This window comes from Prosopis cineraria, unplaced genomic scaffold, assembly GCF_029017545.1.
Source record: "Prosopis cineraria cultivar Desert tree isolate PC_DT_omini unplaced genomic scaffold, ASM2901754v1 PC4, whole genome shotgun sequence".
Taxonomy (NCBI): domain Eukaryota; kingdom Viridiplantae; phylum Streptophyta; class Magnoliopsida; order Fabales; family Fabaceae; genus Prosopis; species Prosopis cineraria.
This window is the reverse complement of record NW_026555335.1, coordinates 41906410-41926057: the sequence shown is the minus strand read 5'-3', so window position 1 is coordinate 41926057 and position 19648 is coordinate 41906410. Positions and strand designations below refer to the sequence as shown.

General features: G+C 34.3%; 3 protein-coding genes across 4 annotated transcripts; all 3 read right to left on the bottom strand.

The window, feature by feature from the left end:
• Nucleotides 1-1626: 1626 nt before the first annotated feature.
• Nucleotides 1627-4104, bottom strand: LOC129309450 (pentatricopeptide repeat-containing protein At3g47530). The gene has a single exon (XM_054951032.1). The coding sequence runs from the start codon at nucleotides 3838-3840 to the stop codon at nucleotides 1921-1923; it is 1920 nt and encodes a 639-aa protein (XP_054807007.1). The 5' UTR covers nucleotides 3841-4104; the 3' UTR covers nucleotides 1627-1920.
• A 2213-nt stretch (nucleotides 4105-6317) lies between these two features.
• Nucleotides 6318-8663, bottom strand: LOC129309534 (protein EMBRYO DEFECTIVE 514). The gene is made up of 2 exons (XM_054951140.1): nucleotides 8191-8663; nucleotides 6318-6782 (listed from the first exon to the last, which is right to left on the bottom strand). Exons 1-2 carry the CDS (start codon nucleotides 8578-8580, stop codon nucleotides 6456-6458), a joined length of 717 nt encoding a protein of 238 aa, XP_054807115.1. The 5' UTR covers nucleotides 8581-8663; the 3' UTR covers nucleotides 6318-6455.
• A 4615-nt stretch (nucleotides 8664-13278) lies between these two features.
• On the bottom strand, nucleotides 13279-18266 carry LOC129309243 (probable arabinosyltransferase ARAD1). Of its 2 annotated transcripts, none has more exons than XM_054950724.1 (3): nucleotides 16472-18266; nucleotides 15518-16058; nucleotides 13279-13720 (listed from the first exon to the last, which is right to left on the bottom strand). In XM_054950724.1, exons 1-2 carry the CDS (start codon nucleotides 17438-17440, stop codon nucleotides 15537-15539), a joined length of 1491 nt encoding a protein of 496 aa, XP_054806699.1. In that variant the 5' UTR covers nucleotides 17441-18266; the 3' UTR covers nucleotides 13279-13720; nucleotides 15518-15536. The 2 variants fall into 2 exon arrangements, with proteins under 2 accessions (XP_054806699.1, XP_054806698.1); XM_054950723.1 differs by lacking the exon at nucleotides 13279-13720 and adding an exon at nucleotides 14181-14801.
• Between the last annotated feature and the right edge of the window lie 1382 nt (nucleotides 18267-19648).

Below are 19648 nucleotides of genomic sequence, written 5' to 3'. Positions count from 1 at the left end.
AATGGAAAATTTTAAAGAATCATTGTTAATTCTTTTTAAAAATATTACAAAATCACCTAAACTAATAAACAATACAATATATATAAATACAAAATCCTTACTCACTGTACGTTTATATTCTTTTACCATTCTTTTTAGTGGGGGGTCCTTTTTATTGAGTTATTTATTTATAGGTATCTTTTTGTTAGAAATAATCATATTCAAGACACGGTGCAATGTTTTCAAAAGTGGCTCTAATATTGAATTGGAAAGGCTAAAAATTCACGATTTACATGGTCCAATTGAATTGAACCAATGGTCTAACTGATAACATAATAATTAAATAAAAATAATATTAAATATATATATATATGAAATAAATACAAGAAAAAAATAACAGTATATTAATAAAATGACATAGCATGATTGTAAATTAATAATATTATAAATTATAATTTTATAACTTATTAAATATAGGTAGATCTTGGTTAAATTAGATATGAGCAGACTAAAAAGTATTTATATTTGCATATATAATTATCACAAATCATATTTTATTCATATGAATTGTTCAAAAATAAAGTTGGCTTTTAGTAGGATCTAATTTTTACTTTTTCTATTTTTTAAATTTTTAAGCTTTTTTTTAATATTATGTTTAAAACTGTTTGATTTTCTGAAAACTACTTTAATTTCTTATTCAACTCTGATTTTCAGTTTAATAGTGGCTTAACTTCGGTCCAATCCTACTTAATCATGAAAATAATTTTTTGATCCAAACCAAGACGTTAATAGCTTTGGTTGGCAGTCTAATCATTCAGTTTGATTTTATTTTTAAATTATTGGTTGGGGGGCTAAATGTGATATTTCTTTCAACAAGGATTTAAATGATTCATCATATTATGAAGGACTAATTCTTTTCACTAAATTCAAACTTTTTTGGTTATCGAGCTACTATTTTATTTGAATGGAAGTTTTATTCAAATTTACATATGATTGTAGAGATGCAAAATGAGACTTTTCTTGTTTTACTAAAATTTAATCATGATTTTTAAAATATTTCAGCCAAGCTTTTTATAAGAGTTTCTTTCCAAATCAAAATATAAGTCATTGTTAACTAATTTATATTTATCAAAATAATTAGTTAAAATCTTGATTTTTAAAAATTTTTTGCATCTTTACAATCATACCTTTGAATGTAATTAATATATAATATTTGACTTATTCAAAACACTTTCATTAATTATTCAATAAGGATGTAATTGAATATATATATATATATGTATGTATATAACACTTATATAATGATCTATATTTTAAATCAAACAAAATTTTTAAAAAATGACTTATATTGTGGTTTGAAAAGTAAATCCTTAACTCAAGCATAATTCTCTCTTAAATATAGTTATGCATTTCTCTATTTAAAAAATAACATGAAGTAATGAAATTAATTTTCTACGGCCACCGGGAAGTGATCAAACTTCCACTCTACAACGGGAAGATTTTTTCAGGTTCATAGAGGATCTCTATCATTAAAAATAAGCGTGAATCTTCAATAATATCGTGCATAATTTTATCTTTTTTCTTATATAAGAAAAAGTATTAAAATACTTATTTTGCTTATAAAATACTTAATTTTAAATATAGATCTCTCCACTTAAAAATTTTTCAACAAGTAAATATCTTTGACATAACCTTTATCAAAAATTAAAGCCGCCACCAAGTCTCATATTTCAGATAATCGTGAGCCTTTCACAATTTACTTGGTCTAGTTGGTATCCGTGCGGTGGAATGCATCCTCAGAGCATCACCAAAGACATAAGCTGCTTGCCCAGAATCAACTTGTCGGCATTTCCACAAGGAATGAAAACATGAGGAATAAATCTTATCCCGCCACCAAGTTTCCATTGGTCGACCATTGGTTTCACATATCTCAGCATGTCCTTACCAATAGTCATTACAGGAGCAGTGTCCTCCTCCGAAATGATGGAACCTACTGCGATCTCTTACAATCACATCACGGTTGTAAACTCCAGAAAAATATTTCATAAACTCGTGACAATCAGCACATATACGTAGATTGTTGGCCACTCTCAGTTTTGTGCCTGGTGGAGTTACCAGAACCCCAAAGGCTACAGCTAACTTCTCACTGTGGCAAGATAGCACATACCCCTTCTCGCTGTCATCCAACTTATGTAACTCAGATGACAGATCAGCAGCATACCCTGCAATCTTTAGTTGCTGATTGATTTCACCCAGCATCTTATGAATTTCAGCCTTTCTTGGATGTGAAACATCATCCACAATGAACTCGTGTACTTGTCCTTTCACTTCGATTGTGCTACAACCAGGAGTGGTTTGGATTGCTTTCTCTTTCATTAGTTTTCTCACTTCTGCTACCTTCTCCCAGTGACCAGCCGAAGAATAGATATTTAGTAGCAAAACATAATCCCCTGCTTCTTGAGCTTTCAGTTCAATCAAATGCTCAATTACCCGCTCGCCTAGACCAACATGTCCATGAATTCTACAAGCCCCAAGCAAGGTCCTCCATATTTTTGAATCTGGTTTTACCTGCATGGACATGATAAGCTGATAGGCTTGATCAAGTAAACCGGCACGCCCCAAGAGATCAACCATGCACCCATAATGATGGATGTTGGGAGTTATTCTGAATTCTATGCTCATACGCTCAAGAAGTGACATTCCCTCATCGATTAACCCAGAATGGCTGCAAGCAGAGAGAACTCCCGTGAATGTTTGATCATCTGGACGAATCCCCATTCTCTGCATCTCTTCAAATGCTTCCATAGCTTGTTTCCCGTACCCATTCATTGCCAAACCAGAGATCATCGCACTCCATGAAACCACATTTTTATTTTCTGTTGTCTTGAATAACTGATAAGCCTTATCCAAACAACCACATCGAGAATACATGGATATGAGAGAATTAGACAAGCGCAGAGACCCACCGTAGCCATATTCTGTAATGTAATCGTGAATTCGCTCCCCAAATTCCAAAGCATTCAAATGGGCGCAAGCTCGAAGCAGGAGTAAGCACGTAACATCATCGGGTTCGCACCTATGGCTTTCACCCTGCATAACATCGAACAAGCTCAAAGCATCCCGGCCCCGATTATTACGAATGCAGCAAGAAATCATGACGTTCCAAGCCACAGTATCTCTCTGCGACATCTCATCAAACAGTTTCCATGCTTCACCCAGTCTCTCACAGCGAGAATACAGGTCCATGAGAGTTGTCAGCAAAAGGTTCTCTGATCGTTGCCCATGTTTCAAGATACTTCCATGAACCTGAACCCCCCAAGGAAGATGAAGAATCTTAATGCAAGCCTTGACAGCAAAAGAAGAGGACAATGGGTCTGGAAGAATGCCACGTCTTTTCATATCTCGATATAAATAGAGGCCTTGTTCAGGAGAACAGCTCATAGAGTATGCTCTGATCATGATGTTGTAGTGAGAAACCGAAGGGTTGATAATTCGGTCAAAAAAACGGCGGGAATACGAGGGATCCGGAAAGAAACCCCGGAGGGAAACACAGGACAAGAAGGGGAGGGAAATTGCAGGGTCTTGAAGGAGGGATGCACGGACAATGAGAGCGTGTATTTGGAGAAAGTGGGTCTCATGGGTGACAGATTTTAATGCAGAAATCACGAGGTGTTTCTGGAAGTTACCGGCAGGGACTGAGATGGGTTTTGGATGATTCTTATTCTGGTGAGGATAAGGCGGTGTTTCGATTGGAGGATTTGGTGGGTTCAGCTGATGGGGCCGAGAGATGTGAAGGAAATGGCGTTGGGAGTGGGAGACGGCAGGAACTAAACGGTGAGAGAGAAGGAGGCTGGGTAACATTGCCGGCGACGAAATTGGGCGCCAAATTTGTTCATGGCGTTTTAGCCTTTAGGACGATTCCAATTTCCAAGCGCGTTCTGCTCTACACAACAGCGTTTTCACGCATCTCCATTTCATTTTATTTTTTTTGTGATAAAACGTTTTTTAAGCATCTTGACGCTTGGGCAGTGCCACAGTGGGCTCCAGAGAATTCCAGACCTCATGTTTCATAGGCTTTTGGGATGACGTTAGCCCATCAATAATGGCCCAATTCACGAAGGTTCAGAGCTAACTTCCTTCAATCTCACATGCTTTGTGAATTGTGACGGATATATAGGGCCTGATGGCTTCTGTTTTCTGTTTTCATGTTCTTAAAATAATTTTTTAGAGTAAGTTTTAGAAACAAAAAATTAAAAAAATATCTGTTTCAATTATTATTTTAAAAAAATATAAATTGGTAAAATAAACAGTGAAATAATAATTTATTTTATTAGTGTAATTGTCATTAATAAAAGAATGATATTTTATGTCTTTTATCCAGTTTTGCATAATAAATAGTGACAAAATATTTAAAAGATATTATTTTATTTTTAGTTCTTCAGAATAATTTTTAATTTTTTTTCAAAACAAATAACAGAAAATACACTTTTAAACAGTTTTTTTTTTTTTTTTGGCTTTTTAGCACACAGATGCTACCACTTTTGTTTCCTTTCTGTCATTGTTGGGCTAGAAATTTAACACAAGACTAGCACAATAAGACTACTCTTTTACATTTGTCTCATTTGCCAAATAGAAAATTATAAGATGGAAATGAATTTTATCTCAAGGCAACGTAGTTGTGTAAATAGGAATGATCCAAGCAATTGACTCTGAGGCCCCGTTTGGCAACCATCACTGGAAGGTAAAGTCTGGGATTGGGTTAAAATAATAATGCCTTTGACATGTTTGGTATAAAATATTCATTAATACTTGGATTGTTTAGTTCTATTTATGTGAAAATACTCAAAATTTATCGCCTTTTTAGTATTGTAAAATTAATTTTAAAATTGAAATTTTCATGATCAAAAATGTCCTCCAAAAAATGCCCACATATGAGCTGACCTTCTCATTCACCTTATTTGCTCGGCATGTTCACCATACCATGGATGACTCTGGCGACAACTTCCTCCCTTGCCAGTAACGACTTCGACGGAAGCAATAGCAAATACGTGATGGGTGAGACGAAGACCCGCAACAATGGACCTTGATGCGAGCAAGAACAAAATAGAGACGGCGAGACGAAATCAAAATATGCTTTTCTTGTTCTGGATCTGGTGATGGGTGAGATCAATTCAAATGTTGATTGCAAAATTGAAATCGAAAGCGAGGCATTAAAACCATGGGTTATTCCTGAGGCATTAAAATAATAGGGTTGTTCACCATGGATCTCGTTTGCATTTCTTATTCCAGATCTTTGGAAACCTGGATTCTGTTCTTCTTTGAGCTTTTAGTGTCTCCATTTTCAGCAAGGGTCATGATGCTTTTCTTCTCAGGAGCTTTAGCATTTCCATTGATGGCGACGGGCGTCACATTTTTCTTGGGGGGCTTCAGTGTTTCCATTTGCCATGGAGAGGGAAAATGAATGAGAGGTTCGATCAGTAAAGTAGCGGGGAAAAGAGTTCTTGAAAGGAGAAAATTGATGCAGGAGGAGGGAGAAGAATCAAGTGAGATGCAGCTCACAATGACAGCAAGGAAGAATGGAAGAGTAGAAGGAAGAAAATGAGGGCAGTTGAATCTTTAACTCTCTTTTTTAGTTCGATCTGAGTCATTTTTTTAATCCTATCACATACTAAACATAATTTTAAAATTTCTTCTCAACCTCAATCTCAATTCCTTAAAATTCAGTACCTTCTGCCAAATAGAGCTTAAAAAAAATCTGAAGTGAAGAGTCTCAAAGTCCCAATCAACGTCCCTCTCGGCACCCCAGCCCAAAAACAAAAGAATGAATTGTTTTTTGTTGAGACTCATATCTGGGGCCTAAAATGCGATGGACCAAACTATGGTTGACATGCTTAAGCTGATTTTCATGGCAATTTATTGTCCCTTATTTCTCCTTTCTAATTTCTTTCTTTTGTTCATTTGGGCCAAGTCTTGTGGCCCACGTTCAACGTTTAGGCGAAGGCGTTTCATAAATCGAATATTATTCCATCACGTGTGTATTTTATCATCCTTTTTTCAGTGAGAGAATCCATCTAAAAGCACTAAAAAAATTTATTTGCAATTAATAATTAATAAAATTAACAAATTATTATTAAAATATAAACGTGACTTTTTTTTAAATGAAAATCATTAATCCTTATTTGTGAAGAATTTTTTTTTGAACAGTCCTTAAATGTAATTCTTCCTTTTGTTTAACCCCCCTCACATACACTTGTACAATTATTTCTGTTTTGAGTTCTGTCGAGATAAAAACCCCCGATTCGAAGCTCTCGAGTGAACTTTGGAGTTGGAGCAACGAGTCAAATTGCAAAGGGCAGGGATTTAAGTTGCGTAACTACGAAAGTCAACAAAGAGATCAGAAGGAAAAACGAAACAAGCTGGAAATATAGCAAACATTTCAACTCTTGGAAACCAATTCCGACTACCATCTATTCAACTCAGCGCCTAAACTTCCCTCCCTTGCCATGTCCCCGGCCGCCTCCTTTCCCACCACCTCTTCCTCTGCGTCCCTTTCCTCCTCCACCACCTAACATCTTGTTCACATGAGACTTCAGTTGCATCTCTTCCGGCAACGGAAGTATATGATCTACGCACTTCCGGAAGCTGAAATCATCAACGGAGTCATCCTCCCTGATGAGGAAGAAGCACCTGCTTTTCCATGTAGGATGGTTACGGACTTGGAAAGTGCGGACCCCTGCACCAATCTTCTTATCTGGTTCTGAATGGCCCTTCTTAAGCAATTCCAGCAGCATTGTATGTTCATACTGCCCACAACACAAAAAGCACAGAATTAGTAAGCTAAGCTCAGCGAATTCAGGAAGTGGCTACGGCACCATAGTTCAATCCTGACATGCACATATGAAATGAAACTGAATTGCCACTCAGCAGTACATTGAAAAGCATTCAGCAAATACATGCATCAAATTAAAAACAACCATTTAAAATGTTGCTCAGAAAACGTTTCCCACAGAGAGAAGAACTTGAATTCTAAATCAAGCTGCTCTGTGATAGATGCACCAAAGATGGCAAACACTTGAGAATTCTGCAACAAGAAGAAAAGCATTCGCAGATGCCCACACCTACTATAAAGGATAACCCCAATACAGTGGATGTTTAACATTGCACAAAATGCCACCAAATTGAATGGAAGCTGGAGGTTGGCTTTGAGGTTATAGATGATTATAAGGATAGAGCCAGAGTTTTCAGATACTGGAAGCGCAAGAATTCTTCAAACCAACATTTAGCGGAAAATGTAAGAACCGTCATCAATATAATAAATTCAGTACACAATTTCAGATAAATACATCAGTATCATAAAAATGCAAGTGTGATCAAAATCGAGATATTTAACATATCACGTCTCTTAAAAAAAGGAAAGGAAAGGAAAGGAAACAAAAGCTTGAAGTAACAACAGAACAAATTTTGTATAACGAGTCACGGCCTCCACATTTCCTCCCACTTTTATGAGCTCTCCCAATTGCCACACAATAAGCTAAATACCATGGATTCCTCCAACCACTAATCCGCGAGAAGCTCTCTAATTTTTTTGGCTGGCATCTGGCAATACTAAAATTGTCCTTTTTATTTATCTAAAGAACTATTTTAATTTAATGCCTAGAGCAAGTTGTAATCAGTGTCAAGAAAAATACTCTGGTTCTTCAGTGTCCCAATTATAGAAATAAGAAAAACCGTCTCGTACTAGTGCCTGAAAACTAAAAAGACATCATAAAGGAGTGAAAGATAATAAGAAAGAACTTCAAATTTACAGGGGAGCAGTGGAAGAACATCTCCATTACAGATTCTTCCAAACTCTCCAAACAACGCAGGTGAAGCGCCTTCGTTATATTCAATTCAAAGAGCTTGGATTTTTTTTTTTTTTAAATCATCTTCCTATAGGTACTTGACAAATTTAATGGCACCCATTATCATGTAGTCTACCATCAAAGAACAAAACTTGCACAGTTACTGCAGCACGACATAATCCGGATAATTTTTCCGGTCACTATCTTATAACTTCGATTAATCAAATGCTTACGCTAGTAAATTAACTGTGCATGTTGTGCCAACAAAGACAACATACAAAAATTTTTCATCTTTGCATATAACTATATATTGCGCTTTCGTATCACCAAAACAGGGGGAAGAAACAACACATGTGCCAACTGCTAATACCTTGTTAACATTCAGATGAGGAGGCCAGTGATGAAGAAACTTGTAGAAGTAGTCAAATATTTCAACGGAAGACCCAAAAGTCTTGTAACCCAGGTTCACAGGACCCGATTTCTCCTCCTCCTCGACACCTTCCAACTTCTCCAACCTTTCTTCTTCGACTGATTTTTCCATTTTTGGCTTCTTGGAAACTCCATCGTCGTCTTCCTGGGACTCATCCTCTTCCCTGTCCCGCTTGAGGTTGGACTCGCCGTTTGTCACGGGATCTGTGCCATCGGATTCAGAGCCGCCTTTGTCCCCCGCGTTTTGAGGCGATTCAGTGTTCTCAACTTCCATGTCTACGGTGGCAGCAGTGTTGACCTCCTCAGCTTCCTTTGCAGTTGCTTCGGCCATGACTTAAGAGGGTTTACAGTAAAACCCTAGAATAAGTTCGTCAGAGCCCTGAGAAAATAGAACACAACGACGTGGGGACGAGATGTGAGGAGAACGCGGGGCAGTTAAGGGATTTTGGTTTTAGGTTCGGTTTTTTGCGCACTTCCGGGTCGGACGACGAAAACGGATTTAAATTTTAAATGAAATACAAATACAAAAAATCGATAGATGAAAACAGTAAAAATAAATAGGTCTTATAAAAAACAATAAAATAGTGGAAAATTTTAAATTTCGTGTGAAATACAAGAATCACATGCTAGCATTATAGATTTATAAATTTAATTTTTTATTTTATTTTTTAGCTTAAAAATATTATTTCATTTTATTTAAAAAGGATAAAATATGTACTATATTAGTTTTTGCAATCATATTTTATCATGTAGTATTGACTTATTTATATTTAAGTACTGTCTAACTTGAAATGGAGTTGATTGTTCTGGATAATTTTTCAGCAACAAAGTTTAAGCTTAAACACTTATTGCTAGATATCAAAAAAATGTCTCTCAATTCAAATATCATCAGTAAAAATATTTTAAAAAAACATAGGCATGTCCAAGACGATGAACAACAGTGCTAATAATAACGAGTTCAAAATGTGAGCAGGTGCGGTATTTAACTTTCAAGATAACTTGCTTTATTCAAGATCTAGAATCACTGTACGGTACGGATATATATATATGTGTGTGTGTGCTCTATATTTTGTGCGTCCGCATTCGGTGCCCATCAGATCAAGAAAAGTTTTGGCCTTCTATTTTAGTCTTGTTTAATCCCTACCGTTCATTTAAATTAATTTTAAATATTTTGAATATTTCATTTATTAATATAAAAAATATAAAAAAAATTAAAATTTTAATTATTACCAATTTAATCAATACAGATTTAATCTAATAATCTAATTTAATATTAAAAAAATTATACTTTTACAATTTGATTATACAGATAGACTCTGTACAGTTTAGGTATAATACAGATAACCTAATTTAATATTAAAAAATTTATAAATTTTACAAATTAACCATTTAAATATATTTTAAATAGTTCAAATTTAATATTAAAATTTTTTATATTTTTTATTTTAATAAATGTAATGTTAAAAATATTTAAAAATTAATTTAAATGAACGGCAGGGATTAAATAAGGCTGAAATAGAAGGCTAGGATTTCTCCTGGCCTGAGTCATCACAAACGATGAGCAGCAAATGCGGACGCATATTTTGTAAAGACAAGCAAAGGGAAATCAATAGCTTAACAAGTAGTTTAACAGTATAAAATGTATGACTGTTCATGTAACTCAGTTGCGCGAGACGCTCAGTGTAGCCTGATAAGATTTTACCAAGCTCAGCCCAAAAAAAGGTAATCCAAAAGGATTTGGGCTTCTTTAGATCATATCAGTATTTTGGCCAGGCAACAAGCAAGGCATGCTGTCGTGCTTGAACAATATATATATATATATTTATAATATCTTTGTTTTTTTATATATCAAAGGTTAATGTTAAACCATGTGTCAATGACATGGGAGAGAACTTATCATAAATTCAAATAATCCTTAACTCCTCCCATTAAAATTATGGTTTTATTGAAAACAATTACATACATAACTCATACTTTTCAAAATTTATATTAATCTTTCAATTACGTTCAATACTTTATTATGTTCAAGCAACACAAAGATTTAGACATGCTTGAACCGATCTAGTATTCGGGTCGGGTCAAGCTGAGCAACAAGCAAGATATGCTATCCAACTCAAACAATATATTTATAATATCTTTATTTTGTATATATCAAATGTTAATCTTTTTTTTGTATATATCAAATGTTAATCTTTTTTTTTATATAATATCAAATGTTAATCTTAAATTGTGTGTTTAGTTAATGAAGCAAGATTTGCCCCCCGTTGAAATTATGGTTTTGTTACAAAAATTACACATATAGATAACTTTTTCTAAAGCTCATATTAGTGTTTCGGTTACATTTAATACCTCATTATGTTTATTTATATCTTCCATTTTACAAGTAGGTTTCTTTCTTCTTTCTTTTTTAATTTGTGGCATTTGTGTGTGTGTGTGTGTGTTTTTCCCCAAATGCTCATCTTTTTACTATGTGTTTATTAAGTTTGATTTGGTGAAGTTTTTTGTGCATGTGATGAGTAGGGTTGCTCAATATTGCATAGCCTATTTTGCCCAACTCAAAATGCTTAGACATTTCACGAGTAGGGCTAAGTAGTTAATTGCAAAGTATAGCCTGTTCATACTTTGAGTTGGGCATCAAATAGGGGCCTAACTCAACCCTACCTAACTCATGTGCTGCACAAGCTATAACACTTTGGTTTTTAACATATACGTATTGATTTCAAAGAGCAAATAAAATGATGGACAAATATCAATTAAAGTTGACATGTGTTATAAATATTTTTATCATTTAAAAGCAAGTAGTTGGATGTTTAAATTTCAACCCATATGTTTAGTAATTTAATTGAGAAAAATCTACCATTTTCCTTTATTAACTTGAGGGAGATAACCTTTGCTTTAGGTAGGGATGTTCAACTTTGAACTTGTCCCGATCAACCCAGTTTTGTTTCGATTATATTGAAAAAGGTCTATCCTTGCTTTAAAAAAGTGGGACATGACTTTATGGGATGAGACGAGAAAGAGATTCAAGATGGAATAGGATAAGACAAGACACATAATTGCCCTCAAGATGTTCCATCTCGTCCTAAATATTATAGATGTATATATTATTTTTCTTTTAAAATTATACATTAAATATATTAACTATATTAACATAGTTTATTTTTATATTAATTATATAACTAGTAAATTACATTAATTATATTTTCAATATTTGCAATTCATATTTGAAACTAAAAGTCCTTAGTATTGATAATTTTAATAACACAGAGCAAGTAGTGTAAGGTAATCTCTCTTTTTTCATATAATATATTAATTATATTGACATAATTTATTCTTATATATATATTTAATAATTTTTATTTATATCAAATTTTTTACTTTATTTTTGGAAGAGTTAATAACATTAAATATCTCAACTAAAGAAGAATAATAATGACTTGATGTTGGACCTAACTAGTCCACTGTTGTTTTTGTAGCTTAGAGATCATTTGTAATTGCTGTCATAAATTCATAATGTGTTATATCTCATGTATATTTAACTTTAAGTTCTAAGCTTGATGTCATGTTTAATGTAATTTAATAATTTACTTTAAATTATTGTGATATGTATACTTGTATTATTTTAATTTTAAACTTAACGAGCTATATAATTTAATATTTTAATGAATGTTGTTATTTAGGACTTTCTCCAACATTTTTCACTTTAGCAAAATGTTCTGATCTAGTCATAATTCCTAATAAGAGGAGATGATTTTCAAAATAAGACAGGACAGGATGAAAAATGAGACTGAAATTTAATCCTAATTATTTTTTAAAATAAGACATGAGAGAAAGATATCTGGATTTCATCCTGTCTTATGAACATCCTTGACTATAGGTCAAAAAGCAAAATAAATTAACAATTCGGCCCATTGAAGAGATACCCGCCAGCTGGTCGTTGGACCCAAGGGCTTGAATGGTAAGGTTTGGGACTTTTTTTCAGTCCACAACAAGCTTAGATTTTTTGTTTTTGTTTTTGTTTTTTTTTGTTTTTTTTGTAATAAGCTTAGCACATTTAAGATGTTCCATGGCAACTTTTTCTTTTTTTTAACAATGGCAAGCCGGAGCTTCGTGAGAATATTTTAATTGTTCCATAGCAGCTAGTCCATATATTAGACATTTTTCACCACGCTCTGTGACAACATGATTGTTATAATTATCTTGAAGCTGGTAAAAAAATAAAAAAGATATGATTATCTTGAAGGTGAAGAAGTGATCCTTTTGTGATTATGTTTTTATCATCATTAATTTTTATTATTTTTTAAACAAAATATAAAAGTCATGCTGCATCACTTTCTTTGCCTTCTTTTGTTTTAATTATTAATTAGCATTATGATATGGACACTAAATGAGATGTCTCTATTTTTCTTGGTCAGCATTATAGTCAGTGCTATCATTGGAACATTGCTGCGTTCCTGACCATTACACAATAGTTTCTTCAATCGTACTGATTTGGCAGTGTTGGTTCTTCGGGAAAGCAACACAGCATTCATTTTTATTTTCAACTTTTTTTAACTTAAAAGAAAACAGTCAGATATTTCTTTTACTTTAATACAGCTCTTAAAGTGGTAGGTCACAAGGACTATTCCAGTCCATGCTTCTGTTCTTAGAATGAGATTTACCCCTTGATCTCTCTCTCTCTCTCTCTCTCTCTCTCTCTCTCTCTCTCACACACACACACACACACACACACACACATCTGTTTACTAGTTTATGGGAACTATCCATGACTGTAAAAACAAACCAAAAAAAAGAAGGGGTAGGTATTAGGTTACCACTCTCTAGTCTTAATTATGAGATAAAATTAACTTACTTCATTATTCTTAAAGAATGGTAGTTAATATCTTTCCCTTATAATTAGGATAGGAGGGAATAGTGAACTAGTGATCATCAATCTTCACCCATGTAATACTTGTGCAGTGCTCACAGCTAATCAGGAAAATAATAATTTTATTACATAACTAGAAAAAATATAAACATATAATAAAAGTGTTAGTTTTAAAACTTCACTTGAGCACTGTATGATACAGGCACTGCAGAGGATTCAAATCCGAAGTTTAGAGACCAAATTGGAAGCAAAAGAAACATTATGTTTCAAACTTTGAACGGGGAAGGTTTGGGGCTAAGCAATCCAAAGAGAGGAAATAAAAGCATAAAGGAGGTCCATTAAGCACAAGAAACCAGGACAAGTGTATTTTAGTTGCATGGAGAGTAGAGCTTGGAATTCTAAAGATGGTTTACCCATAAAGAAAGTGCTGGCTGCTGCTGCTGGCAACGCAAAAGCCACTCCTTGCTTCGTTTTGTTCTTCTTATTCCCCACCTTCTCCCTATTTCTCTACTTTTAATGCCTTCCTTCCCTCTCTTCTCTTCCCATAGACACCCTTTTGCTTCTTTTACCCATACCACCCGCATACTTGGCCTCATCCTCTTACCTAAATAAAGCAAAATATCAATTCCCTGCTATTCTTTTTCAATCCTCAAAACCAGCAAAAAAAAAAAAAAAAAGAAACAGTTTCGGCTTAAAAATTCAAGATCTATAGAACTTTTCTTAACAACAGAGTTTAGTGGGTCATGAGAACTTCATGGAACACATTCAAGATTCTCCTTTATTCATATAGTTGTATGGACTCAGAAAGGTAAAGACAAGAGGCCTCTCAAGAATTAGCCAGTCAGAATCTTCTAGTATTAGGCGCGACACTGACTGCAAAACGCTAGTTGAGTTTTCTTATATCATGTTAAAAAGGAAAAAAATTGTTTTCCCAATAGTCAATAGTAAATCCAGAGGCACTGCTGGTTCAATTAAGCATTATGCAGAGAGTTATTGGTTCTGTCTTAAGGATATGGTACAAGGACATGTCAGCAAGTTCAGTGACGTGGCAAGCTAATAAAGTGTTCAAGAGAAGGAGGATTCGGTCTTTGTTTGGTAAAAAAGAGCAAGGCAAATGATAGGAATGTAGGGAAACTGAATGAAAAGATACTTGTCTTCCCAAGGATATTGTTCCAATCAACACTTTTGTTCAAACCTATCATAGTCGACTAAAACAGCCTTATATATCAGCTTCCAGAGCATGCTTATGATTGAGGCGAATCTAAAACTTCCCTACATCTTCTGCTCCTTCTTATTCTCCTGCTTTATGCTTTTATCCTCCCAAATCCCGTAGAAGATAAACTTCAGGCTTATTCTTACAGGCATTGGCAATAACACTTGACTCAAGCTATCCAGCTCCTCTCCATTATTGCTTTAAACAAAAAAGCTTCCGTTCCTCCAACATTTTCCATTTCACAGAAGGATGAGTTTCTTCACTTTCAGAGGGTTGGTTCTCTTATTTTGTATTGGGATTTTAGCTTCTGAACCATACAGAGTTTGTAGCCTGACAAGCAAGAATCTTGCATTGAAATGGAACAAGGAGGAGTCACCGCTTCCTGGAAGTTTTCGTAGCCTAAAGGGTGTTGCAACAGAGCATTTGCAAACAAAGATGGAATTGGCACCTGCACCTTCAATGACCTTCGATCCTGATCAATCAGACAAAAGAACAGTTCGGAAAGGGTCAGACCCTATTCATAACAGATGGTGACAAGCTGTTGTTGCTGTCTTTTACAATGCAGAGAAATGACGGGCGAGTTACATCATTCTTTGCTTAAAGGATTCTGACGGAGGTTGGTTGGGTTTCTACGGTTTTCTTTTTCTTACAATGTTTTTACCATGAATCTATCAGCTAGCTGAAATCCATCTTTGCGCTAGCATAATGATAGTGTTAGACCAATTATAGGTACAAATAGCTGGATAGTTAATGATCATGTTAGCTCTCAAATACAAAATATAGTGCACTTTTCTTTTCTAATGACAAGGCTCTGTGTGTGTGTGTGTGTTTATATGATCTTGCCTCTGTCGACCTCTTTCATGAGGCAGTTGCTAACATCTCAATCTAACACAGTGCTTATCAACAAAATCACAAACTAGGTTTTTCCACGGGTTTAAAAATTAAGACTTTTTGTATACAAGATGATCGATACTAATAATGAAAAGCCTGCAAGACAATGGCTGATAATCCTGTTTCACAAGTTTTCACCTTCCACGCCCTTGTGAGGGGAAAAAAAATGATCCAATTTTTTTATTTGCTTTCTCAAAACTAAAGTTACAACTAAAAAATGGGACTTCAACTAAGAACAGTTAAAATGGAGGAATGTTGGTTGAAAATATGACAAACCAAAATAAAAAATGCATCAACCTTTGAACACCTCAGTATTTCAGTCAGTCTTGACAAGAAGCTGAGATTTCTTGTATCTGTTCTTCCTGTGCAAATCAAACCTTGTGGAAGAAACCTTGTGTGCAACTTCCCGCCAAATCATATTCACAGCATCCCCATTTTGGGATGGATATTGATACTCAAAGTGCAACGTAATCTCCTTCAATCTTTCCCACATCTCAGTCCACCTCTCCTGTGTGATTGATCTAAGCAGATTCAGCAGATAGCCTCTCCTCACAGCATCCTTGGCACGGACAAATAAGCAGAAATCTGAGTAATCCAGGATATCTTCGAATGGTAGCTCAATTTTGTCACTAATAATCACAGGAACACAGTGGCTCGCTATAGCATCGAAGAGACGATTGGAGGATGGGGTATCTCCAGCAATGTTCAAGCAGAATTTAGATAAGGTCATTCCATGACTTGCCTCACGTACACCATTTCTTCTTACGGTTCCAAATGCAAAATGAACATCTTTCTCATCTTTGAGAAGATAATACAGTTCTTGGCGAATAATTCCTCCCTGAAGAGTTTCCACTTCAAAATTAAATCAATTTGAATATATTCTTATCACGCAGATTTAAAATTAGTAAACCATAGAATTGATATGCATAGTAATTTGGTAAAACGGCATCACTAACACAATTAATAAAATTATTAATAATTCAACAGCGATAATGTTGAAAAAACAAGAAATGAAGGTGACAAGGATCAAACTCCAATTACTTAGCCACAGAGGCTTTAATGTCATGTCAAAGACCACTCCCTGCCAAATTATGCAAAGAGCAAAAGCTTTTTTAAAAATCTTTTTTGCACTCCAGATACAATTACTGGCCAAAACAGGACAAGAGATAATAACAAAAGTCAATGTTAGAGATTTTTTGTGATGAAGTCATAATGCATTAAACTGATAAAAAGAATATGGAAAATACTCACATCTTTCCTGTATATTGCCCCTTGGAAATACAAGAGAGTGGGACGCTCCTTATATGAAAATGATTCAGCACTTGGTATGGTACCTACTACATGTTTATAGGGTGCTATAATATCTTTCTTTATATTCGCTATTTCAACAGGATACCTTCCAAAATCTGCGAGAACAAGAATGGCCGAGCCCAGCTTTGTTCTTGCATCAAGCATGCTATTAGGATGGTGAGCTACAATGAGATGATCTTTTCCTCCTGAACGCTTCCATTCTTCCCGGCTCAAAAGAAATTGTACCAACTTTTCTTGCAACATTTCATTCATGCTAACTTTCTCATCCCCTTGAATCTTAGAGAGCCGGTTGTAACTCAGAGATGAGAAAAACGGAACAAAAATTACATCTGCTTCACTTGAATTAAGCACTCTAACTGCAGTGCAAGGTCGGACAACTTCTGCAAAGTTTGATGACAGGAGATCAAGGGTGAGCCAGTATTCTGGACTGTGCTGTAAATTTAGTCCACCTGGATATGATGGGACTAGTTTCGGGTCATCCACCAATGGCCATGTTTGGCTTTCACTTCCCTTCCAACCCAATATCCCAAAGTGAAATTCAGGAGGCAAGTCATACATGAACACTCTCAAAATTGCCCCAGCAGGGTCACATGGCATAATTCTCTGTAGTTCTATGGAACTCAGTTTCTGGCTTGATTTGGAAATTTGACAGTCCAAATCCCCGGGCCTTTGAGCTTGAATTTTTTTGTCTCCAGCAGGGAAGGGAGGAAGTATATTTTCCTCCTTCTTGATATTGGGATTGAAGTAAAATGATGTGTTATTGACCAGAATAAGCTCAAACACCGATCTAGGTATGAACGAATGATCACTAAACTGAAGGAGGAAAATCGAAGACATGACCAAAAGGAACATAGAAACCACAATCAAACAAAATATTAATCTTGATGGAACCATGTTCTTCTCTGACATTTTTGAAAAACAAGGAATGTAAGTTTCTGGGATTCCAGCAGAGAGCAAGGCAAAAAGCAGCAGAAAATAGTTAGATCTTATGTTCTCTAACAGTGAATGAAGAGCACGAACCGAATACACAACGTAGGAGCTTCAACTGAGGAGGGCGATGGCTTCGCAGTAGCAACTCTTAAATTGCAATTCATAAATACGAAACGACATAACCATTGATGGCTCTTAAGCGGTTAAACCCTCTATGTTTTAGTGACAACGATTTCTAGCAGCACATTCACAACAAATTGCCACATATAGCACAATGGGAAATGGTCCCTTATTTTAATTAAGAGAAAAAACAGATATATGTTTTAAAAAAATGACCAGGACGACCCAGAAATTCAAATTTATTCAGTCTGCATTGACGCGTCATCGGAACCAGCAACAGATGTGCACAAGAAAATGAAGAAGCAACCTGGAAAGCAAGAACTTATCAGATGGAGTGAGCACGCAATCAGCTAACAATCTCTGGAACTACAACAATATTAGAAAAGCGTCCAAACCCTCTATATAGGGGAAGAGATGCACGCCCACAGGAAACCTAAGAAAATGTTGCTGGGGACATTGAAGAGGGCAGAAGTAAACATCAATAAGGTGGGAGAGAGAACACGAGGTGATAAATGCATAAATTTTGCATCTGGGTACTCATTAATTAATCACCAGACGTAATGGGTGAAGACGAACTCGCAACTCGCAAGCAGATATATGATCGTCAGTTTCAACCACGCGACTCCATCGTCGTGCTCTGGGACACGGTAAGAGGAAAGGAATTGACTTTTCTGACAAAGGTGCAGGCCCACAGATGACTCAATCGCGTGGTTGAATTCGAGATTTATCTTAGTCTCCGCTAGCCTTCCTTTTTTTATCAAATAATTAAATACTAATTTAATTTAATAACTGAGTTAATTCTTTCCGCTAATTGCTGCAAGAGTAATATTTTCAAATTTAATTCTAAGGCAGAAAATCCCGTTTAATGCTTTTGTCGGGAGAGAAATAGATTGAATGTATGTCATTTATAATTTATTTAATAAAAATATAATATTTAAATTATATTAAATATAAATTAATTATAATATCAATGATAATAGAAAGAGAAAAGGTAATAAATGACTTGTGCATTTCATTATAAAAATAAAATTAATTAAAATAATGTTACGTAAAATTTTATTTAGGTGATTTAAAAAATTTTAATTAAACATATTATAAATGTTGTGTTGCATTCAATCTATTTAAAAAGTTTTCTTGTTGGGAATAAAATTTGATTAGGTTGTTTGCTAGGAAGGAATAAAAAGAAGCTTGAATTTTAAGACTAGAGTGGATCGTATCCAATAATGTTAAGCAAGGTTGTCAAATATGTGAGTTTAAGTAAATTTATGATAAAAATATAAGTAGAAGAGAGTTTACTTTTATTAATAAATAATCATTAAAAATATATGATTAAATAATTAAAATATAAAATATAACCATAATTTGATTTAAATATATTTAAAATATAAATTATTAAAATTAAATCTATCTATATTGATAAATTATCACACTCAACATAAAAATTTTAAAATGGGACAACTTATTTTTATTATTTTTTATTAATATTACTTTTTACTTTTTGAGTTTTATTTTTCTTTAAACTGTGCCCTATCGCTTCTATAAAGTAAGTTCTATATGGTATATACCTAATTTGCTCAACTCAATTAAAAATTAAAAATTAATAAGTTTAGCTAGTTTAATAGATTGCATCATGTCTTAATTTATGAGTAAATTAATACAATTTCATAAACTAAAAATATAAAAGTTATAAACTTGAAGAGTTAACCCTTAAGTTTAATTAATTTTCATCTAAGCTAAATTTATAAATTAATTAATATAATTTTATAAATTAAAAATATAAAAATAATAAATTTATGAAGTTAATTCAAGAGTTTTTCGCAACGTGATGTCAAGTGTCAGAGTCAAATTTGTTGATTTACCTTATTAAGGATTGTGCAGGTAAGTGAAAAGCGAGTGCCATTGGACGAAGTGAAATCCGTACCATCGCCGTGAGGATTCATTAAAGATCAACCCGTTCATTATTTTATTTTATTTTTGGGTAAATGGGCATTTTTTATTAACATTTGGACAAATGACATATGAAGACCACTCATGTACACTATTGATATATAGATCTCACCAAAAGAG